The sequence below is a fragment of the Staurois parvus genome, unplaced genomic scaffold (genome assembly GCF_062004578.1).
Source record: "Staurois parvus isolate SC_StPar_1 unplaced genomic scaffold, SC_StPar_1.0 ptg000820l, whole genome shotgun sequence".
NCBI lineage: Eukaryota > Metazoa > Chordata > Amphibia > Anura > Ranidae > Staurois > Staurois parvus.
The window spans coordinates 415,808-440,841 of NW_028318616.1; the positions used below are offsets into that span (position 1 = coordinate 415,808).

A 25,034-nucleotide genomic window follows, 5' to 3' on the forward strand; every position below is an offset into this window, starting at 1 on the left:
ATTAATATCAACAGGAAAATGAAGACTTTGAAAAGAAGGTTTCAGGTTAAGAGCGAGAACTGCGAACCTCCTCTTACATTATAAATTAAGATGGGACAGCAGTATGCAACAGGAAACACGATAAAGACACTCAGGTGAATTATTCAGACAGTGTAACATGAGCACCGTGCATTAGTGTAAATGGATGACGGAAATTTTGAGCGCATTCCATCAGTAGTGATTCCATAAACCAAAGGGCCAGCGAGGAAGGGAGATCTCTACACAACTTCTCTTTTGGAGGATTTTTCTGCAAGCGAAATGGGGAAATGGATTATGGACTGACAGGAAATTGTCATCTCAAGGCATTCTGGTTCGTCCTCTGTGTGTTCCCAACATTTTCATTTGGTGAGTAGTTTTTGGTTAATTTCTACTGAAGAATCAATTATGAGTGGCTTTTGTGGACATAAAATGTAGAAGATAAGGAACGCCAGGTGACAAATTGTCAGCAACCCAGAGTGTGACATCTGTATTGATCTATATAGTCTATTGCTCTCTTGTACTTCAAGCCCTGGTAACCCCAGAAATGCACTGGATATCAACTTGTAATCAAACACAATCATTTGCACTTGCCTCATCAATTTTGAGACTCTTCTGCACCTGAAATTTTCACCCAAGGTCCCTTGGTGAGTAGAAGGAAACCCTGATTTAGGAGCAGCCTATATAGCAGTACAGGGTGAATTAGCATTCATACATGGCATGGGTGATGGTACAGATGGATATTGCTCGCAGACATTTACTTTAATCAAGATGAAATTTGCCAGTGCTGCCCCTATTTAAAAAATGGGGGGGGGGAAAAAACACAGAGATTGTTTACCTCTTACCATTTCTATGCTGATGACACACAAACCTATCTCTCTACTCCTCAGCTCACCCCATCCGTTTCCTCACGTATCACTGATTTACTAACAGACATATCAGACTGGATGTCATACCACTTCCTAAAACTCAATCTGTCCAAAACTGAGCTCATAATATTTCCTCCCCCACATGCCTCTTCTCCTGATTTCTCAGTCAGGATCAATAGCACCACTATCAACCCATCCCCACATGCCAGGGTGCTAGGGGTAACCCTAGATTCTGAACTCTCCTTTCAGTCCCACATCCAATCCCTGTCCAAATCATGCTGCCTCAACCACAACATCTCCAGAATATGCCCCTTTTCAACAAATGATACCACAGAGCTCCTAATTCACTCCCTGGTTATCTCTCGCCTCTACTACTGAAACTCCTTTCTCATTGGCTTACCTTTTACATAGTCTATCCCCCCCTGCAGTTCATCATGAATACTGCTGCCAGGCTCATCCAACTTCACAACCATTCAGTGTCCTCTACCCCTCTCTGCCAACCCCTCCACTGGCTTCCACTCGCCTAACGAATAAAGTTCAAAATACTAACCGCAACTTACAAAGCTATCCACAACTCTTCAGCTACATCACCAACCTGGTCTCAAAAGATCAACCAATCCGCTCTCTTCGATCCTCCCAAAACCTTCTGCTTTCTAGTTCCTGTGTCACCTCCTCCCATGCTTCTCCAATCCTATGGAACTCCCTACCCCATTCTGTCCGGCTATCTCCTAATCTATCCACCTTTTAGACAATCCCTGAAAACCTTTCTCTTTAAAGAAGCCTATCCTTCTAACTAGTAAACTGCCATTTATTTCCTCCATCAGCTCATCCCCCTCATAGCTATTACCTTTTTGTATCACTCATCCTTTCCTCCTAGATTGTAAGCTCTGATGAGCCGGGCCCTCTGTTTCCTCTTGTACCAAATTGTATTGTAACTGTAATGCCTACCTTCATTTTGTAAAGCACTGCACAAACTGTTGGCACTATATAAATCCTGTATAATAATGACAACTAGGGCTGCACGGGTATCTGTGCCGATACCAAGTATTTGCACAAGTACTTGTTCAAAATGATCTGATACCTGAAAACGATTCCTTTTCGGTACAATTTGAGCCCATACAAAATGAATAGGCTCAAATCGCACTGCAAATAATTTCCCTCCAGCCCAATCCTCCTACACGAAGGGGAACAAATCCCCTTTCCTGTTGTGTTTTTGTTTTTTGTTTTTTTGAGAAGGTAACCAGCAATTTTTTTTTTATTGTTATATTTTATGTTAATGGACACATTTAAGGAATATAAAGTAGGTGTTATGCAAATTTGGTTTTAAAAGTGGAAATACGCTTTAAAAATGCATCAGCACTTTACTACATGTACATTATTATTATACAGGATTTATATAGCGCCAACAGTTTGCTCAGCGCTTTACAATATAACGGGAGACAATACAGCAACAATACAGTTCAATACAAGAGGGATAGGAGGGCCCTGATCCTAAGAGCTTACAATCTAGGAACATAAGGCAAACTGTCTCATTTTTAAACTATGTGGGGTACAGATAATCCCACATAAATCTGTATTATCCCACAGTTACAGGCCAGGTTTCCTCTGCCTCGGAGAAGCAGCTCAGACTATCTGAGACTAGACTTTCTTATTATAAATGAAACCCAGAGCATTTACTGAAGTTCTTTGTGTTTTCTTCCAGGCCAGAAATTGGATACCCAAAGAGCCCCACAGACACTCTATGGAGTACTGGACCAGGCTGTGGAACTCGGATGTGGAGAAATTAATTCTACTGTCACTGTCCTCTGGTCATTTATTGCACTGGGAACTAATCGTTCTGTCCCCATTGCTTGGGGAGATTTGATCAGTGGGGACGCTGCACAGCTGGGAAGCGTCAGTCTGATAGACAGTACACTGGTCATAGACAAACTGACTCTACAGGCTGAGGGGCAGTTCACGTGCATGGTTAAGAAAGGCAGCTTGCTTGCAGTCTACATTGACCTGATCGTCCTAGGTAAGGAAATATTTGTTCCTAATTGTAGTGTTTGTGTATAAATAAAGGCTTTTATTATTTTGTACTTTGTCAGGTATTTATGCTTATCTTTGCCCCCATTGGAGGATATCCTCTCTGCTTCTGTTCCGGTGACAGCCATTGAACAAGACAGCATGAGCAATAGCAAGGGCATATCTTCTCTGCTTTCACACCCAGCAGTAAATACCTGGCAAGGGTTCCAACCTTGTTCCTGTCTTTCTCTCCCGAAGTGCATTTCTTGAGTCTCCAAAGGTTCCTGTTCTTCATTTGGCTTATGTAACATTGATCCTGTTCAAAGACACAGTTGGACGTATCTAAGAATTTTTTCTACTGTCTGCTGTTGACGGGATCAGCAATTTATATATTTTTTATCCTCTTTTGAGAAACACAGGAGGATAATAAGTCTAAGAGCTATACTGCTGCCCACTGCAGGAGGTTTGGGCACTGGCAAACTAAAACTGGTAAAGCCCATCTCCAAGCATAAATTAAGGCCCCCCCCCCCCCCCGATTGCTAACACTGAAAAACACTGCCCTTCCTCTGGAAGGTTTTACCCCCAGTATGACCAGACCATTTTTTTGCTATTCAGCACTGCACTACTTTAACTGGCAGTTGCGCAGTAATGCAACACTGTACCCAAATGAAATTTATATCCCCTCCCTCCTAGATTGTAAGCTCGAAAGAGCAGGGCCCTTGACCCCCTCGTGTATTGTATTGTTACTGTATTGTCTCATGTACTGTCCTCCACTATAATGTACAGCGCTGAGCAAACCTTATAGCGCTATATAAATACTGTATAATAATATAGCATATTTTTCACACAAAGCTTTCTTTTGGTAATATTTGATCACCACTGTCATTTAATGTATCAAAAAAAAAAAAAAAAGATTTAATTTAGAAAAAAAAAACGATCAATGTTTCACTGTGTCCTGGGGAGCGCGAACAAGCAGGGTGCGGGGAGGCCGTTTATAAATGGCCACCCGACCCTGCACTGCCACCGTTCGGCTGTTTATATACAGTGGCTGGTCGGGAAGTGGTTAATTGGTTTGTCTACAAACTATGGCATATATATATATATATATATATATATATATATATATATATATATATATATATACATATATACAGTCAGGTCCATAAATATTGGGACATCGACACAATTCTAACATTGTTGGCTCTATACACCACCACAATGGATTTGAAATGAAACAAACATTATGTGCTTTACCTGCAGACTGTCAGTTTTAATTTGAGGGTATTTACATCCAAATCAGGTGAACGGTGTAGGAATTACAACAGTTTGAATATGTGCCTCCCACTTGTTAAGGAACCAAAAGTAATGGGACAGAATAATAATCATAAATCAAACTTTCACTTTTTAATACTTGGTTGCAAATCCTTTGCAGTCAATTACAGCCTGAAGTCTGGAACGCATAGACATCACCAGACGCTGGGTTTCATCCCTGGTGATGCTCTGCTAGACCTCTACTGCAACGGTCTTCAGTTCTTGCTTGTTCTTGGGGCATTTTCCCTTCAGGTTTGTCTTCACCAAGTGAAATGCATGCTCAGTCGGATTCAGGTCAGGTGATTGACTTGACCATTGCATAACATTCCACTTCTTTCCCTTAAAAAACTCTTTGGTTGCTTTTGCAGTATGCTTTGGGTCATTGTCCATCTGCACTGTGAAGCGGCGTCCAATGAGTTCTGAAGCATTTGGCTGAATATGAGCAGATAATATTGCCTGAAACACTTCAGAATTCATCCGGCTGCTTTTGTCAGCAGTCACATCATCAATAAATACAAGAGAACCAGTTCCATTGGCAGCCATACATGCTCACGCCATGACACTACCACCACCATGCTTCACTGAAGAGGTGGTATGCTTAGGATCATGAGCAGTTCCTTTCCTTCTCCATACTCTTCTCTTCCCATCACTCTGGTACAAGTTGATCTTGGTCTCATCTGTCCATAGGATGTTGTTCCAGAACTGTGAAGGCTTTTTTAGATGTCGTTTGGCAAACTCTAATCTGTCCTTCCTGTTTTTGAGGCTCACCAATGGTTTCCATCTTGTGGTGAACCCTCTGTATTCACTCTGGTGAAGTCTTCTCTTGATTGTTGACTTTGACACACATACACCTACCTCCTGGAGAGTGTTCTTGATCTGGCCAACTGTTGTGAAGGGTGTTTTCTTCACCAGGGAAAGAATTCGTCAGTCATCCACCACAGTTGTTTTCCGTGGTCTTCCGGGTCTTTTGGTGTTGCTGAGCTCATCGGTGCGTTCCTTCTTTTTAAGAATGTTCCAAACAGTTGTTTTGGCCACGCCTAATGTTTTTGCTATCTCTCTGATGGGTTTGTTTTGTTTTTTCAGCCTAATGATGGCTTGCTTCACTGATAGTGACAGCTCTTTGGATCTCATCTTGAGAGTTGACAGCAACAGATTCCAAATGCAAATAGCACACTTGAAATGAACTCTGGACCTTTTATCTGCTCATTGTAATTGGGATAATGAGGGAATACACACACCTGGCCATGGAACAGCTGAGAAGCCAATTGTCCCATTACTTTTGGTCCCTTAACAAGTAGGAGGCACATATGCAAACTGATGTAATTCGTACACCGTTCACCTGATTTGGATGTAAATACCCTCAAATTAAAGCTGACAGTCTGCAGTTAAAGCACATCTTGTTCGTTTCATTTCAAATCCATTGTGGTGTATAGAGCCAAAAATGTTAGAATTGTGTTGATGTCCCAATATTTATGGACCTGACTGTATGTGTATGTATATATATATATATATATATATATATATATATATATATATATATATATATATATATATACTGGAATTTACCCAGCTGGTAATGGCGGTGATCAACAACTTATAGTGTGACTGTGATTGTGCAATCAGACACCAGCTAATGCTGGCTGGGAGGTACACTAACTGACATTGACATCAATAGTGACTACACTAATACAGTGATCAGTGCTGTTTTACACTGTCACTGTACTAATGAAATTGGCTGGAAAAGGGGCCGTCAAAAGGTTAACAGTGCGCCTAACAATGTGTAATGTGTGCAGGGGCGGACGTACAACTCATGGGGCCCCCGGGCAATGGGGGATCATGGGGCCCCTGTGTCCTTGCCCAAACTCCAAAAAGCCTATGAAAAAGGTACCAGGGGCATCTCATGGGGCCGCCTACTGACCCCGGGCCCTCGGGCAGTGCCCGGGTTTCCAAATGGTCAGTCCGCCCCTGCATGTGTGGTACTTTTACTACAAAGTCTGACTGGTTTTTTTTTTGACCTGCTTTGCAGTGAGAAGAAACAGCCAGATCGCAGCTCTTTGTACAGAGCCCTGTGTAGGTAGTGCTGTGATTGGACACAGTGAATCAGCAGATCTCATCCATAAATTTTTTTGGCTGGGACCTGCTGACAAAACTGTGCTGTGTCCAACCACACTTCGGGTCAGCAGGTGGCGCACGCATGCTCACCCCAGATGCAAGCTTGGAGCATTTGTTTAAGTTGCTGAGGCTGCAGCTGCCACTTGGTCACAGTAAAGTGGTTAATCTGTGGTCACGTGATGCTCTAGTCCTTCTCTGCTGATGTTTGTTTGCTTTCTGCACAGCTGCTTTTTCGGGTGTCCATGGCACTGCTTGTGTTATGTGGACAATTTGTACTGGCTATCCAGTGGTGGGGTGCTCTCAGGATCCAGAAGTGGACTGACATCATCCCAAGGAGAGTAAAGGGGACTGGTGGTTTCAGGTGCATCTGTGAGTAAGCAAGGCCTTGAATCTCCTTGAGCCTAGTTGCCGTGTGCTGTAACATTTAGCTTTATAGATATAATATGGATAGTCGTGCTGCAACAGGTGATCTTATTAAATACTTCTCCATTATGGATAGGTCTGATTTCTTGGTATTCCCAGAAGGGTCCAATGCCCACAATATACATCCCCTTCGGAGTTTTATATAGCTCCACAGTGCAAGGTTGAGACTTCCCATCTGTCCACAAGACTTTTAATATCCACTTTCAGATTTTTTTATTGGTTTGTGCACAATTAGTGGAGCTGTCTGCTTGCCGGGATTCCAAGCAAACTCTGGCACCTTCGACAACAGAATGTTTGTTTGTTTTTCTCATTCTTGTGGTCCTTCACCTGCAAGTGTGCCTGAGGCCCCTATCGTTCTCTCTGATTCATACCTAGAGTCTTTGCAGCCACGTTCTGAAGAGCCTATATTTCAACTAGTTCTTTATGGATCTATCTTACAAGAAGTCCATGTTACTGTGATGCAGTGTGTTCTGCTCTGCAATTGGAGAATCAGCTTGTTGACATTCCCTTTCTAATCATTATGTACAGTCATGGCCAAAAATATTTGCACCCCTGCATTTTTGTCAGATAATGCACCACTTTGCCCAGAAAATTGTTGCATTTGCAACTGTTGAGGCATTCTCATGTTTTTCTTTAGTTTTGTATTGCCATGACACAAAAAAATGGAGAAATAAAGAGCCAAATCTGACACATTCTGCGCAAAACTCCAAAATGCCCTTGCCAAAATTATTGGCACCTTCTCAAAATATTAAGAAATAATTGCATTCCAAGTTTGTGATGTTCCTGTAATTTGTTATTAAATTCACCTGTATCAATTAACAGATGCTGTTTTAAAATGGTGAAAAATTTACTCAACCTTTTTGTTGTGTGTCTGTGTGCCACATGGAGAAGATAAAGGGCAGCAAAGAATTCCATCTCTAGAGATCTTAATGTTCTGGTGTCCATTCTGTGCAACATTGTCAAGAAGTTTACAGCCCATAGCCCTGTAGCTAATCTCCCTGGATGTGGACGAAAAAGAAAAATTGATCAGATTGCCAGGAAGGATTGTTCAAATGGTGGCTAAAGAACCTCGATCAACTGCCAGACAAATTCAAGCTGATCTTCAGGCACAGGGTACAATTGTGTCAGCTTGCACTATGTGTCACCATCTGAATGAAAAGGGACACCATGTTAGGAGACCAAGGAGGACCCCACTACTAACACAGAGACATAAAAAATCCAGGTTGGAGTTTGCCAAAACTTACTTGAGGAAGCCAAAATCCTTTTGGGAGAATGTACTGTGGACAGACAAAACAAAATTGAACTTCTTGTGGTGACACAATTTTTTTTTCATGTGTCGGGTTTTTTCACTGTAGGAAAGCAGAGAGGATTTCAGATGACTGGCTGCTCCTTTCCTTGCCAGACTGGGGGCAAATGATTTCTCCTGCTATGCTGTGTAAGGTAGACTTGGTCACTTCAATTTTTGATTTTCTTTTTTTTTTGTGGGTGTTTACAACCACTTTAAACACCAAGGATGTTAACACTGCCACTCTTCTGACCAATGTAATTGCTACCAGGAAAGCGGTTTTCAGCGAGAGGTACCACAGAGGGACACTTTGAAGGCATCTGATGCAAAGACATCCAACACCACTGGGAGATCCCACTTCAGGAACAATACCTTAGGGGAGGTTTCAACCAAATTGCAGCTTGAAGAACAGGAGAATTGTTAGATGCCCACTGTATGCAGGTGAAGGCAGAGATAGCCATCTTACTGCGTACTTGTAGACCTAAATCAAGGTATGCCTACAGAAACTTCAGAACTTGACAGACTTGTGAAGAGCCCAGTGTAAAACCTTGATCAGCAGCAATCCTGTGAATTTATGTCAAATTCTACTATAGACACTGTTAGTGCTGTCCTTCCTTGTTTTCATAAGAATATTCACAACCTTTACAGAACATCTGAGATCTTAGCCTCTGCCTCTCAAGACCCAAGCCATCAGCTTGAGCCTGTCTGGTGCTGGATGAATGGGAGATTCGATCAGAGGGATTGAATTCTTAACACTCAGGAGGAGCACAGGGTACAAACACAAAATCTACTGCACTTTATCTCCTAAGTATATTACAACCTGTTGCATTATCCTTAAAAAAACTTTTTATTTAATCAATAGGCCAGTGCAAGCTCTGTTTGGCTTTGTGGTTACAAAGCAAAGGGTACCAGGGGCCCTTTGGCTAATCTGGGATCACCACCAGAACTGTCACCTTCCCCTGCCACAGCCTCAGCAGGAAGCTGAGAAGAGTGGCAGAAAGGCATAAGCTGTCTTGGATATCCTGGCATAGAACTTCAACAACTTGGTGTTTTGACTGGGAATGTGAACAGCTCTATCTCTGGAAGAAATTGTCAAGCTCATTATTGCCCAGCATTGTTCTGGGCAAATAGTTCACCTGAAGATTCTTCTGACCAGGCACATAAACCACAGATATCTGCAGAAGATTAACTTGGGCCGACTCTAGAATAAAAAACTCATCCTTCAGAAAGGAGAGACTGAGTGCCCCCTTGTTTCTGGATGTTGGCCACAGTTGTTGTGCTGTCTTACTTCACCAGAACATATCCACCCCAGATGAGGTGACCGAAGGCTAGTAGAGCTTAAAATGCAGCTCTCAACTCCAGGATGTTGGACACCATATACCCTTGAAAAAGGCCATTGGCCCTGAGCCCATTGCTCCTGGAATAGGACTACCCAACTACCTATCTGCTGTCTGACTGCCCCACTAGCTATCAAGCCGTCAGAAGGGAGTGACATTGCAGAAGATTCCGCTTCTCCAACCACACATTTAGGCTCACTTTCATACAGGGCAGAATCCATATCTTCTGACCTAGGCCCTCTTGACTGTCACTGATCCAGAAACCCAACATGAAAGCAAGAGTTCAGCTGTGCCTACCTGACCTGCTGGAGCGAGGCAATTTCTGTGGCCCAATCTGAGACGTGAACAATGAAAGATCTCCCAGATAGGGCCTAAAAAGCTGGCCTTGAGGGACCACATGCCTGTCACCAAAGCTGTACCTATGTCCAAAGAGGAGCCATCAAGTGCCCATAAGACAGGTATGGGTGGCACATACCCCAAAATACCAGAAAGCATCCTGACATAGAGTTCTTTGTTGACTGCTTGGATTTTGTACTAGCTTACCGTTTTTTCCTGGACTTCCAGTCAGAAATGCAAAAGCTAACCTTTCTGGAATCGGCATGGAAACTGACTCTTGTACTTCGGTCTCCTTTTAACTCAGCAGACGTTCATCTTGAGCCAGGAAGCCAAACGTGACTGCTATTCATTTCGGTTTCACCTTCTAAGATCAAGAACAATGCAGTGAGTTTGCCCTTGAAGGGCAGCATCGTCTAATGGTCATGTATCTGGCTAATCCCATGGACACCTTCCTGTTCAGGAGGGCATAATGTTGACATCTTGCAGGGACAACATGCTTCAATCCTGTAGAGCCAGCACTTGATTCAGTCACCATAAGGGAATACTCAAGCAGTCATCTGGAGGCACTTGAAATACTTTCAAAGCTTTGCTTCTAATTACAGGCATTTCACAAACCTTATAAAAGGAGAAATCAAAAACCTGGACAAAGGTCATCCTCATCTTCTTCTTGTTCAAAGACTGAAGAGGATTGATTGGCTTTAGAAGGCTCTGAGACCAGTTTTAATGGCCCTAAAAGGAAGACTAAACATTGCCAAAATAGATGGCTCTTGCTGAAGGTGAATTAAACAGTTCCTTTAGAGTGTATTGTAGCAATCGTGCGTACAAATATGGACGCAGACATCCATGTTGCTAAGGATCCTCCATCTTGTCATTCTCACTCCAAAATCAGCCCCCCTCCCTTTCTGTTTAGTGACATGTGGTCTGTGGGTGTGCTGAGTTCGGGAGTGCACAGGGCACGGCTGGATACCCTTGATGGTTGTAAACCCAATTAGCTGATGCCAGGGTGTCTGTCCCACTCTTGCTCTGTGGAAAATGAAGCAATTGGTTCTCTGCTTTTAAGGAGACACCCTGCTGGTGGACTAGAAAATAGGCTGTCAGGCCTGAGAGAGATAAGATGAAGAGATCTCCCTTTTAACATCAGGAACCAACTTTGGGAGAAAAGGCACCCTTTTGCTCAGGACCTTTGAAGCTGCTTAAACCAGTACTGGCAAGTATTCTACCTCTCTAAAGTTCTGTTATTGCTCTCTGTATTTGTGTGTATATATATATATATATATATATATATATATATATATATTTATTTTAATTTTTTTTTCTGTAAATATTTTTATTGCACCATTTTGACCTTTTTAGTAATAAACTCTATTTTCTGAAAAGTGTTGAACTGTTTCTAAAGCTCTTTAATGCAAACTAAGAATCCCTGTCTCTGAAGAGCACTACTGTGTGTTTTTACACTTTCGCTTATTCAAACATCGTGTTGTTGCTAAGATTGGCGAGTTTCCTCCTACTTTGTACAAAAAGTTGGTGGTGGCAGTGTGAAGGGTTAATTGCGTAATTAACCTGACCCAGTAACAATCGCTCTCAGGCTGCGGTACATAGATGACAGCATGTGACAGCGCGGTTTTAGATCGGCTAGTCCTTCGGTCACAAGTGAGAAGAGCTGGGGGTCTGACACCGTATCCGTCATATGTATGACCACATGTTTCATTAATTGTGTCAACTTGGTCACCATTATCTTAATCACGGTCTGCTTGAATAAAGCAGGAATCATAAAGTCATGTTCGTCCACATCTTCCACAACTTCTTTGGAAGTATCTGACAAGTTTTAATTTTGCATGAGAAGGTTCAGAGACTGCTCATTGGCAGAATACGTATTTGACCCCTTCATAAGGTGAGTAGAGCGTGAGGTGAGCAACTCCTTTAAAATGTATTGACCACATGTTAAATGAATGTGACAACCTGTTAGATGTCGACATCATTATCCCTGGTTGCTTGAACCAGCGGGGCTCATATAGTCAAGTTCATCCGTAGCTTTTTTGGAAGAGTCTGAAGAGGATCGTTTGTCTGGAAGGGTAGAAGACTGCTCATTGATAGAATAGGTAATCCTTTCACAGGGTGAGTGGAAACACTCCTTTTAGAGTGTATTAGCCTCATGTGGCAATCTGTAGCCTCATGTGACAACCTGTTAGGTGTTGTCCTCTTTATCCATTGTTGCTTGACAAAGCAGTATTCATGCAGTCATGTCTATCTGCATCGTCCTTTTTGGAAACTTTGAAGAAGACTGCTTCGCCTGGGAAGGCCAAGTGACTTCTCATTGACAGAGCAAATAACCCTTTCAAAGGGTGAGTGGAAACCACTCCTCTAGAGTGTAATGACAATGTCTTTTATTGAACATGACATCTTGTTTTGTATCATCATCTCTATGCTTAGTCGCTTGAACCAGCGGGATACATGCAGTCATGCTCATCCACATCTTCCTCTTTATAGAGTGAAAAGGGCTGTCTTGCTTGGGAAGGCTATGAGACCGTTCTTTGCCAGAGAATTTAACCCTTTCACAGGGTGAGTGTAAACAATGCCTTTCTAGTGTATTAACCACTTGTTTAATGAACGTGACGACCTGTTAGGTGTCTTCATCTTTGGTTGCTTGAACAAAGCAAGATTCATACAATCATGTTTATCCACATCTTCTTTTTTGAAGAGTCTGAAGAGGGCTGTTTTGCTTGGAAAAGCTCTGAGACTGCCCATTGCCAGAATATATAATCCTTTCACAGGGTTTTGACTGTTGCTTAACAAAGCAGCTCAAACGATAATTGAATGTAGTAGAAAATGGCTTGCTTACTAAGAAACCGTAAAGGGTTAACTACTGCTAGAGAAAGGCGAATACTGCAGCTTCCAGCTACAGTCCTGAGAGTCACCAGGTGGTAAATGAACCAAACCTTGCCCTGCTCGGGAGCAGGACATTATGAAAAAATTTTGTTCAGAAGAAAACAAAAAGGTAGGAATCTGCAACAAAATTACAATATTATTCTGCTCTGTACATAAACTACCCAAGGGAATTGTTGACAGCATAAAGACCTTCTCTTTTTTTTTTTTTCTTTTTTTTTTTTGGCAGAAAATGTTAGAGTAGTTATCCACAGGTGACTCCTATACCTTCTTTGGGAATGCTGATTTTTGAGGGGGCTGGTATAATGGCACAATCATAAAGCAAACATGAGAAGCCACCAATAGGTAATGCCATGTATGAACAGTCTTAGTATTACTTTGTGCACCTGTTATGCAGAGTACTACCTGTGGCAGAGCTAAATATATACACATGGCATGGCTGTGGGGAGCAAGTCACAAAAATACCTAGCAATACAACATTCATTTGGATACAAAGCATTTTTAAATTGATCTCACCCAATCTCTGCTGTCTGACTGTAAACACTGGCACTGTGAGAGTGCATGTGCCTAGGGGAGACTCTGCTGACACCGCTGCCCACTTCACATGGACCCAGCGGACCTCACATACAGCTGTTGGCCATGATAAAAGCTGCCCTGAGGACCAGCAGCGGAGCTCCCTGGATTATGGGTCACTTAGCCATTGCACCAGGGACCGCGTTCAGCCTAAATCCACATGCATGGACAGATGGCCAGCCCTTCAGACTAGCCAAGTAGATGAGCACACCTAGGTCCTGTACATAGGAGGAAAAAGAGGATCGCTGTTGCTGCAGTTGGGCTCAAATTTTATTTAGGTCCTGGAAGCATGGGGGGGCAGGCAGGGTGGCCCATTCCCGATTGTGCTGGCATGGATCTGTCAGGGAAATTGTGACTAGCTGGGTTATCTGTCAGTACGTTACTCTTCTGAGTATTCCAGGCTACACCCTACCCACCATACGTATGGATATGTCTGCCTTGGTGCCAGTTTTTTTGCTTGAATAAAATTAATTGTTTTGGAGCTTGAGATTTGGTTTAAAACAAGATTTTACTAACCTCTGAAGCTACAGACACGGTGCAGCAGTTCATCCTTAAAGTTTATAGCAGTTGCACTCAAATCATTTTCTAAGCCAACTCAAAACCCTTGCCTGCAATGACTCAGCAGCTTAACTTAGCCTGCTCACCCTGGCAACAGTGACTTAGCAGCCTAGCTCCCTTCTTTCAGGGGCAGCTCAGCAGCCTTCCAACCACAGCCTAATCTCACATTTAAACAGTCTTTGCAGAACATGCATGGCTTCCCTAGCTGCTACCAGGAGCATCGGTGAGGTCAGGGCCAGGAAGGGAGAGCAGCTGCATCTGTCTGTCGTAGAAAAGCCATGACACTCCTCTTGGAGACACACATTAAATCAATAATATGGCCTTACAACACAAAAGACATATTTATAATAAACAGTGCAGCTTTACAAATGTGCTTAGTACTTGTTTTGGGACTCCAGTTTCCAGAAGCCAGTTGGTGAGACCAGTACATGACTGGAAACTTTCATTTTCTGTCTGCCTGAGTGGGGAGAAATTTGTTATTGGCTCCTATAGGGAACTGAATGGTTCCGAAATCCTGTATTCTTTTGTCCACACCTGACTTTGAATAAAATAAGAGACTGCAAAAGTATTATTTACTTTAGTTTTTAAATTTGCCCTTTCTGTTTATATTTCAGTGCCTGTCATAACCCCTAGTTTGAAGATCGATCAAGAGAAACCAATAGAAGGAACAGAAGTTCACATGAAGTGTACGGTTGAGGTTGGAACAAGGCCTGTTACATACATCTGGCAGAGACACGCTGTTTTTGAGGGAACATTTAAAGTTCAGGAGGGCACAGACAACATGCTGGTCCTATCACCAGTTACCAGAACACACACCGGCTGGTACACCTGCACTGTGAGGAACGTGGTCAATGAAAAAATCAGTGGAAGATTGTCCCTGGATGTTGTATGTAAGTGAAGTCTTTGTTTACATACATTGTAATAGAATGTAATTTTGCATTCAGCCAGCTTACAGAGAGCCACATGGAAATCTGTATCGTCTCCACCAACTAACTCTGAAGAGCATAGCCGTGAACGGAAGCAAGCCAAGACCTAATAATTGCAGATGATCTCATCGTTTAACTTGCTTTGCCCCAGTTCAAAGATCTTGCATTCTTGGACTTTTGTAAAGCCTAACTCCAGCTTTGCTATCATTTTTAAATAGTTCTTTTGAACTAAGCAGTCTTGTGCAAACTGTTTCCTTCACTAAGAAATGCAGTTGCTGTTAGTGCTGTATAAATTGTATGTAGCATCAGATACATACAGTATACTGCACTGTGTTCTGGCAGCGGTACGGGGACTTCCCATCCCAGTCCCCGAACAATGAGATTGTGACCCCACTCAGTTGCCAGCCTGCAACATGCCGAATTCCCTAAACCATGTAAACTAAAATCATCAAATATAATAAATGTGAATGTGATTAAAATTTTAAAATATATCCTTAAATGCGTGAGATATCAAAATTATGAAATGGAAAATAAAGCTCAAATACTATTTATCAAGAAAAAACCATCGAAAGGTGAAAATTAAATCAATAAAAAATAAAAAAAAATTTTTTAATCAAACTGTGAAAATTCATGTAAAATCAATATAATAGGAAATCCACATAAAATGTGTCCATAAATATATATAAAGAGTCCTCTTTAACTGTTATTATAAAGGACCTGCTATAATGGGTGGATCAATAATTCTCTTTCAATGCGCTCACCTCCTTTTCAGCCTAATAGATTTTAGGTTAAAATGGCTTTTTGTTCTATATGAACAGATGAAATGCTCCTGCGCCAGAAATCTTTCTCAAATGATATAGCGTTGTAGTAATCTTATATTTCCACCTGGTGTCTCCCCAATGCACTGATTCCTGTGTGGGTTAGACAGAAGAGTACCCCTTCTTGGTAATCTGCTGCTTTTCCCCTGGCACGGTAAGTTGGCAAGTGAACCTATCCAATTGTTGACATTTGGACTTTGGAGGCTGGCTAACCACCCAAGCCCACCCACCCCCGAGGAAGGGGCAAGTCCCCCGAAACATGTTATCATGATTACCGGCTTCTCTCCTTTTTGGTTTGACATGGTTTGAGTGCTCTCCTAGGCTTCCAGTTTGCTCTCACCAGCTGTTGTTCGGGCGGTCTTCCGCCAGGTGTATGACATAACATCCTGTTCTGGGACATGTGACGTCTGGCAGACACGCCATCTCTGTGATCCCCACAGCCACCATGCACACATTCCTTCCACTGTCTTGAAGCTCCTGGTCTGAGCAACCTACTGTTGGGCTCTTGACCATGTGTTATCCTTAAGCTTTTGGGAATAATGTGCTTCTCCTCTCCACTGGCTTGGTGATGTATGAATCTGAGCACTCCTACAGGTAATGCTTTTTAACCCAGCATTAAAGTGAATTTGGATTTTGTCTTTTCCTGGGCTTTTAACTATATTGACTTTCACATGGTTGGGAGCGTGCCTTTACTTGTTCTTTTGTCCCCTGAGGGGTTTAAAGCCTCTATCGCAGTTTGGGGGGGGCACTGAATGTGGCGCTTGTAGCCTTCAGGTTCAGCCATGACCTGCTCTGGATTGTCTCCAATTCCAGGGATCCCTAGGCTGTGCAGGAAATGCTGTGAGGAATTTGTAGATTCAGTACCTGATGAAGTCCTATGATGTGACGTGATGTCATCACATTGCACTAGGAAGTTACTAGGACATACCAGGAGAGAGCAGCAGCATTTGATTTTCGTGTTATTGCCTAGCACAGTGGTCGGCAAGCCGCGGCTCGCGAGCCACATGCGGCTCTTTACACATTTTAATGCGGCTCTTCTGTGTGCCGGGCGCCCGCTCCCCTCCCTCCTCTCGGGCGGCCGCCCCAAAAGTCAGGACTCTGCAGCTAGCCCAGCAATGGGCAAACTACGGCCCGGCGGACCTTTTAATCCGGCCCGCGGAGCGTGGCAAACATTGGCTGTCAGGATGTAGGCGGGGCAGCGTGACGAACTCCTCTCCTCTCACAGTCCGCCCTGAAGACCGGAACGGCGCGGGAACACGGCGAGAGGAACGCGCGGAGCAAAGGTAAGTGAATTGACACAATATGGGGAATGAATTACTATAGGGGGGATGAATTACTATATGGGGGATGAATTACTATATGGGGGATGAATTACTATGGGGGATGAATTACTATATGGGGGATGAATTACTATGGGGGATGAATTACTATAGGGGGGATGAATTACTATAGGGGGGATGAATTACTATAGGGGGGATGAATTACTATGGGGGATGAATTACTATGGGGGATGAATTACTATATGGGGGATGAATTACTATGGGGGATGAATTTACTATATGGGGGATGAATTTACTATAGGGGGGATGAATTACTATGGGGGATGAATTACTATATGGGGGATGTATTTTCAGTTTTAAAAATGTGGCTCTCAAAATAAATTTCAATCGTGGTTTTGGCGAGATTTGGCTCGGTTGAAAAAAAAAGGTTGCCCACCACTGGCCTAGCAGATTGGTGTTAAACAGTTGAAGGATATTTGAACACATTCTTATGCATAACCACATTATTATTATTATTATTATAATGTTCTTTATACCCGGGAGGATGGTTATTGTTTGTTGAATTATGTTTGCAGTCTCCACATATTTTATTTATGCGGGAAGAACATAAAGGTATGAATAAGCTGCTTCAGAGGTCGATTGCTCCTCATTTTTGGCAAGGCCTTTGTGTGTGGCTTGCATTTTTTTTTTTCTTCCTGACTTGGATTTAATTTTTTTCTTCCTGAATTTTTCCTAGTGATTCACTTGGATTTCAACCTGATTTCTGCCAGTTCCTCTGGAACACCCCTGGAATTTTGACAATGAATTGTCTAGCCCTACTCGTGTGTTTGCCTTCTCCTATGCTTCGGCTCTGCATGGCAATTTCCAAGTTAGCAGATTTCAACAGTACTGAGCCCTTTCTTGTCTTCATTAAAGACAATGTTGTTTTGGGGACTTTTTCCTTCCTAAGACATTGTCTTCTTTATTTACCTGGACCAGAAATTATTTTTGGTTTCTCTCTGTCCTGCTCTTGTACAACCTCTGGAAATTGTCCTTCCATTGGTTGGATGTGGTATTCATTATTATTTCTCAGTTGCTACATCCTTCTTGCTTGTTCGGCTCTCTGATAACAGGTTTGGGTGTAAGGATCTACAAGCTGTTCAGTGACCTTTGTCCAGCCCTATTTTCCCCTTTTTGTTACTTGGGTCTGTTGGGCATTTATTTGCTGTGTTGCCCACCCCTTAGTTGGACTGATTTTTGAACATTTCTTGGTTGAAGACTAAAAATCCTGTGCTGTATGACTAAGAACCAAGGGTTGCTGGGACTGAGACAGGTTTTATAGTGGATGTCCCTTCAGCTTTTTTTTTTTTTTTTTTTCTTTGCCCAATTTTGTGTCCAATCACCCAAAGGTAGCTGCTGTAACAATGTAGGGTAATGCTGTCAACTACTGCAGAAATGAACACTAGGGACATAGAACCTGAAGGCCAGCCCCCTAGAGGCAATAACCCTCAAACCTCACATCTTGCAAGTTACGCTTTGTGTCCTCAAAGGAATGGATGATTCCTTCTACCTCTCTGCTATATTTTTCAATTGATTTGGAAGATTTGTTATCAATCGCTACTGGTAGAATCATTTTGTATATTGAAAATCCTGAAATTCTCTCCAGTTAACGAACAATCACAGGTTTTCCTGGTTTTTATACCAGTGTTCTCTGTGCGGTCTGAAGGCTGTGTTCCAGTAACTCAAAACTTCATTTTTCTTTGTGGAGTTCTCCTGACCAGAGCTGAGGCAGTGTTCACCTGTCTCTGGTCTCTGAAGACTCACCTGACATAAATGACTAGTAGAGGTCTTGGCTGTGCTTGGAATTAAATAAAAAAACAGAATAAATTTGTGCAATGCTAAAAAGTGCAAATTTAATCCGCCTCAATCCGTTAATGTGTGTTCAATTACAATTGTATAAATCTAAACAAAATAGTGTGTGTGTTGCGCTGATGTAAAAAAATAATTTATTATATCTCTTTTCCGGCAACCGTATGTGAAAGTGTATAACATCCATCTGATAAAAATCCTTATACAGAGTACCATTTATACATAGATCCATATATATATATATCTATGAATATATATATATATATATATATATATATATATATATTCTATTAAAATTATAGTCTCCTACCACTCCTGAACCGAAAATTAGAAAAAAAATCCAAAAAATTAGATCCTCCTGCTGGTGAGTGAGCCCACTTTCCCAGTGCCGTGCAGCTCTAGATCAATGTGCATCACCACTCTTGTGCTTTAAAGATGGACTTTCACCTTCCAATATTGACTTATTTGATTATAACAGGTCAATAAAAGCTTTGCCCTTCCTTGGGAATCAACGCAGGCGTTTCAGTGGTCTTTGAGTCCCCTTTTCTCTTCCGCTTCCCATATGAGGTATAGATGTCATACTAAACACTGCACCACTGCTGGCATTCTGCAGGATAAAGCAAAAGGGCGTCACCATACTGCAGTTCATTTAAAAAAAGTCAAATATTTTATTAAAAGATTGCACTCACATGTAAAACGGAACAACGGCTATAAAACCACAAAGGCCGTTCCTCCAGGTGAAAATGCTTAGCGTCCTGTAAAGTTTCCAATCCCCCAGCTCTAGCATCACCTTGCTGCTTCCCACGCATTTTGTTACAAACCAAGTGACTTAATCCGGATTTTAAATTATTGTGTTTGGAATTATCTTCTGAAGTTTTTTTGTGTTTTGTTTTTTTCTCCTTACCACTGCATCCACTACAGCTGGCTGGACCGTGTGTATGGAGGTCATAAATTATTCTCTTTGGGCTTGTCTTTACTTTTCCACTCGTTTTGGCAAGCTGGGCAGTACCTTTTCTATGTGTGGGGATTCCCACTTTTTTATTGGCTTAAAATTCCTCAAATGTAAAATATCCTCTGCTTTCCTGGGCCCAGGGAACCGCGGGTGCTGTGTATAGCCTCCAATACAAGTGAATGGCTGTACCCATGTAAACGGCGATCGTTTCTGCCTCAACGCTTACCAATGTATGCACATAAGGCATATTTCCCCAATGGTGACACTTTTGAAATTGGGAAAGAACGCTCTGCACGAATATGTGAGTATACACCAACGCAGAAGCAGTTGCTGTTTTCACAAGTATTACTGCCTACATTTAATTCACTTGTATTAGTGGCTGTATATGGCACTTGTGTCTCCCCTGGTGTGGGAAAGCATTGGGGATTTCATGCTTTAGGAATGTTAAGCTGATAAACATTCCTGAGAATGAGGCCTATATGTTTGGTGGCTGAGAACTGTTTTTCTCAAACTGCAATTTGAATTTCCTGCCACCATTTCCTCCAGCCAGGACTTCATGATGCAGCATAGTAAGGACCTAGTGCAAGCATGCACACTCCAGGCTTCTATTAACACCAGCTTTCTCAAATTATGTTCAATTCACCTAGTGTTTTAGGCTCAACCACCCAATGCTGTCAGCAACACTGCTTCTGTAAGTAAAGACCTCTAGTACAGTAATATGGGTATGTTTTAATCAGGCATATGAAGGGAAAGAATGGTTCTCGGTTGGAATTGACTGCACCAGCAATCATCTTACTCATGCTTTCTTTTATTCCTCAGGTGCTCATTACCCTTCTTTTCTCCAGGCAAATGTATTATCTTTTGTTATGCTGGAATTATGTCTTATTTTTCCATTGATCACCCCAATCCCCAGTAGAATCTTCCGCAGAGATGACTACTATTCCTCCTCCTATCAAGGATCCTCTAGAAGTTTTCTGTTTTGGATACAAAATTCCTTCCTCCTCTAGCGTGAGAGATCCAACCAGCTGAATTTTTGGTTATCAATTCCACTTTAAAATTTCTGGGATTCCACCATTCTTTCCGACCTCAATGAATGGGCTCAGTTCTCATAGCCCAAAATGTTATATGAAAAGACTCTAATGACAAAACATGGAAGCTGTTTCTCAAATATTCTGTTCCTTGGTGTGATCTGCCCTTCAACTCACAATCCCCTCTGCACTCTTCCCTGACTATAGCTGACTGGTGTAAATCACTAAGCATGGATCTGCTGATGTTGACATTCATCTTATCTCTTGTGTTGCCTGGATAATTGTTCCATTGATCTTTTATGCGGCAAGGGGAATGGTCTCTCCAATAGGAGGTGTTTTAAGATATACCTGTGTTGGGGGATGCCAGAGTTGAATCTGCTAGCATCTCCATTCAACAAGAAGCTGGACAAATTTTGTTTTCAGGGTAAGGGACTTGATAGCCGATGCAGTGGACATCCTGGTAGCTCCATGGGATTAATATGTCCATATATATGCCTTTCTTCTGGTGAAGGCACTATCTTGTCTGCTTCGAAGGTTTGAAGAGAGGGTATTTCACTCATTCTTATGGCTCCTGATATGCCTTGCAGAATGCGGTACGTTAGCATCGTTTGTCATACAACCCTCTGTGCCCTCTACCAGATTGGCCAAACCTGTTATTCCAGGGACTGAACTTCCACACTGCTTCTTGGTCAGTGACTTTGTCGACTTGATACTTGAATTCTGGGTTCTGGAAGACAGAGACATTACAGGTTCGGCTATCTCCCAACAATGATTAAAGCTCATAATTCTACTTCCCACAATATATATCATTGGATGTGGAAAGGTTCTTTTTTTCCTTTTTTTTTTTTTTTTCTCCCTGCTGCAGTGCATCTCTTGGATTTATTTCCCCCCCCCCACTTTTCTTTTCCGTGTGCCATTATTTTTCTTAATTTCATGTGGGGTATTACAACATTTTAAGCTGGCCATAAATTGAAAGTCGTCCGGTTCAGCAGGGACCAGCCTAATTTCAAACAATCAATGGCCACCACCATTTGTGAGAAATCGATGAAATGATTGATTTCACGCGAACAAACTTGTTGGAAAATTTGTGTTTGATCAGCATTTACCCCAAGCAAGTGTTTACCCCAAACTAAAATCCATGTTGCAGGGGATGCCTTCGAGTTGATTTGTATCTTAATGCTGTCTTCTGGGACAATCAGTGAGCCAATCACACAAGCAAGTAATAACTCTATATAAAACCAATTAATACGGCGCTAAATAAGCAAAATAAGATAAACCATATAATATAGTGGCTGACATATATAAGGAGTGGCTGACATATATATAAAGAGTGAAGTGGACAGCTTTGAGGATAACATGCATGAAGGTGAGCAAAAACGTGAATAATGTCCTTAATGGGTAAACATAAGGTGAATGGTGTCCTTAATGGGTCACACAGACTTCATGCAGGTGTGAGCCACAATGTGCCAATCCTCTACGGCTGGGGTGCCCCCTCACCTTCCTGCTCAGGCCCCCAGGGACCAAAGAGCTTATAATGCTGATTGTAATGATCCTGCTGGTCGGTGGATCCTGCTGGTAATAGTGGTGTCACTCACTCCTCCTGGTAGGTCTTAGTATGGAATAGTAACCTCAGCACTGCCCGTGATGTCTCTCCGATAAAGGCTCTCCAGTACGGTCACCAGTGAGGCAAGAGAGACTTACATAGTGTAAAACCTTTTATTATAATTAAAAACAACCAAGAGCCTACTTACACGGATCTGATAGTAAGCAGGCCTTTACACCTCTCCAAGGGTGTACTGTGTTCAGGACTTGGAGCACCAAGATGGCGTCCCCGCCGGATGTGACGTCAAGCCGTCAATCGTAGGAAGCTCCTCCCTCTGGCGTATCTACGCGTTACGTCACTCAAACACGTGACTTCATCAGGATATACGCCTACTAGCGGTGGAGCTTGATTTATTGGTCGATTACCCAATCAGCATTGCTGATGGGCGGTGCCGACCGCCATTGGAGTGAAGTACAATAAGGGGCGGACAGTCTTCTAGGTATCTTGGTTAAAATAAAAATAAAATCTCAAACCGAACGATCGTATCGGGGGTGGATATATGGGATGAAAATATATATAGGTGGATTACGGTCACTCAGGTGCAAGCTCCGATGACGAAGTAAGGCAACCTAAAGCGGCACTCTAACCTCAATTCCCACCATAGAAACAATATTATAAAAGGAAAATATAAAATAGTTTTGGATTAAACCAAATTAGAAAGGAGATAAAACATTAGGGGGATCTATAATAAAGATAACCCCTAGTAGTACCTATTCATCAAGGGTGACTAGGTATATAACATAAATATAAAGACCAGATCGCCCATATATACAGTACACCATAGGGTTGGTCAATGACCATAACATGACATTATAATTAACAATACAGAGCCTAATGCAAACATAATGCAGAACATAGAAGGTGTTAGGGGTCTGATTTAATAGTTGCTGATGAAGCAATTCAGGTCGAATTCAACGTTGAGGCCCCTCGGGGCTTGTGACCTCAAAAGGAAAATCCATTTGGATTCCATTTGACTAACAGATCTCACTTTATTGCTCCCCCTCCAGTGTCTTTTATATTTTTCTATTGCCCAGAATTTAAGTTTGGACGGATCATTATGATGGTGGGTGGTAAAATGCCTGGGAACACTGTGTTTAGTGTGGCCCTTTTTTATATTTTGGATATGTTCCCTAATCCTCTACCACATGGGCCTCTTAGTTCGTCCCACGTATTGCAGCCCACACTCGCACTGGAGACAATATACTACCCCCTCTGTGTGGCATGTAATAAACTCCTTGATGGTATATGTCATTCCTGTAGTGGTTGCTTGGAATTCTCTCATTTTCCTATTACTTCCTTTTGTGGCCTTGCAGGCGTAGCAGGTCTTACACGGGTAGAAACCCTTTAGATCAAAAAGTGTATTGCTGCGGTTAATCTGAGGGGGGTCAATCACATTTTTGACTATACTAGTTCTAATGCTGGGGGCCTTCCTATATATAAACAATGGTTTAGTAGGTAGGGCTTTCTCTAAAAGGGGATCCGATTGGAGGATAGGCCAGTACTTCTTAAATATTTTCTCGATTTTTTTATAGTGCATGTTGTAATCTAAAATGATAGATACGCGGTCATCTAGATGTGCCTCCTTAATCTTATCTGTCAACAATTGGGTTCTGTCCATTTTCCCCACTTCGTCGATTTTTTTAGAAATGAGATGTTTACTATAACCTTTTTGTTCGAATCTATCCCCTAGTTTTTGGACCTGGTTGTTATAATCCTCTATCTCGGTACAGTTTCTCCTTAAACGAATAAACTGACCCTTGGGAATATTCAAAAGCCACTTAGGATAGTGGCAGCTGTCCAGTGCAATGTAGCCATTCCGGTCAACATTTTTGAAATAAGTAGTGGTGGTTAATCTGTTTCTTTTGATTGCAATGTTTAGGTCCAAGAAATGAATGGATTCTTCACTGGTTTCCCATGAAAGTGAGATATTTCGGTCATTAGAGTTAAGCGTTTGTAAAAATAACTGCAAGGAGGTCTCATCACCCCTCCAAAAGATTATCACATCATCTATATAGCGTTTGTATAACGCCAACTCCTTAGGTGTTTGGGAGTAGATGGAATATTGTTCCCAGTGGGCCATAAACAGGTTGGCCACGCTCGGGGCAAAGCGGGCACCCATGGCAACCCCTCTTATTTGTTTATAAAATTGGTGTCCATGCCAGAAATAGTTATGGGTGAGGCAAAAATCTAGACAGTCAATAATGTACTTCTGCTGTTTCACTTGTAAGTTACTATATTTGTTCAGACCCCAATTAGTGGATGAAATTGCATTATCATGGTCAATTATGGTATATAAAGAGGAGACATCAGCTGTGGCTATTCGCAGGTTGTCCGTATTCTGGATGGTATCAAGTAACTGGATCAGATGTTTAGTGTCCCTAAGGTAAGCACGTGTCTCTTTGACTAGGGGTTGTAAAAAAATATCCACATATTGTCCCAATCTAGATAGGATAGAATCGATGCCGTTCACTATGGGCCTCCCTGGGGGGTTATGGAGGTCCTTATGGATTTTAGGGACTAAGTAGATGACCGGTATCCTGCATGTGTCAGGCACAAGGAATCTTACTTCTTTTTTATTCAGGATCTTATCCTGCATTCCTTTATTAACCAAGGATTCTAATTCTTGTTTATAGTTGGCGGTGGGATCCTTTTGTAAGATTTTATATGTAGTAGTGTCTGCCAATTGCAGATTCAATTCCTTCAAGTACTGGTCTTTTGATAGGACTACTATCCCACCTCCTTTGTCAGCTGGTCTGACCACTATGTCATCCCGCTGGGATAATTTCTTTGTACCCATTTGTATCAAATTGTTACCAGATAGACGTGGTAGTTTAAGTTTCTCTATATCTTGTTGCAGCATCTTTTTAAATACT

At 42.1% G+C, this 25,034-nt stretch overlaps 1 protein-coding gene across 1 annotated transcript in view; it reads left to right on the plus strand.

Moving 5' to 3' along the window:
* The first annotated feature begins 254 nt into the window (after positions 1-254).
* Positions 255-25,034, plus strand: part of VSIG10L2 (V-set and immunoglobulin domain containing 10 like 2) — a 92,264-nt gene continuing 67,484 nt past the window's right edge. The window contains exons 1-3 of the mRNA XM_089655122.1: positions 255-384; positions 2,587-2,898; positions 14,321-14,596. Of these exons, the coding sequence (XP_089511248.1) occupies positions 306-384; positions 2,587-2,898; positions 14,321-14,596 (667 nt within the window). The 5' untranslated portion in view covers positions 255-305. The remainder of the gene's footprint in view (positions 385-2,586; positions 2,899-14,320; positions 14,597-25,034) is intronic.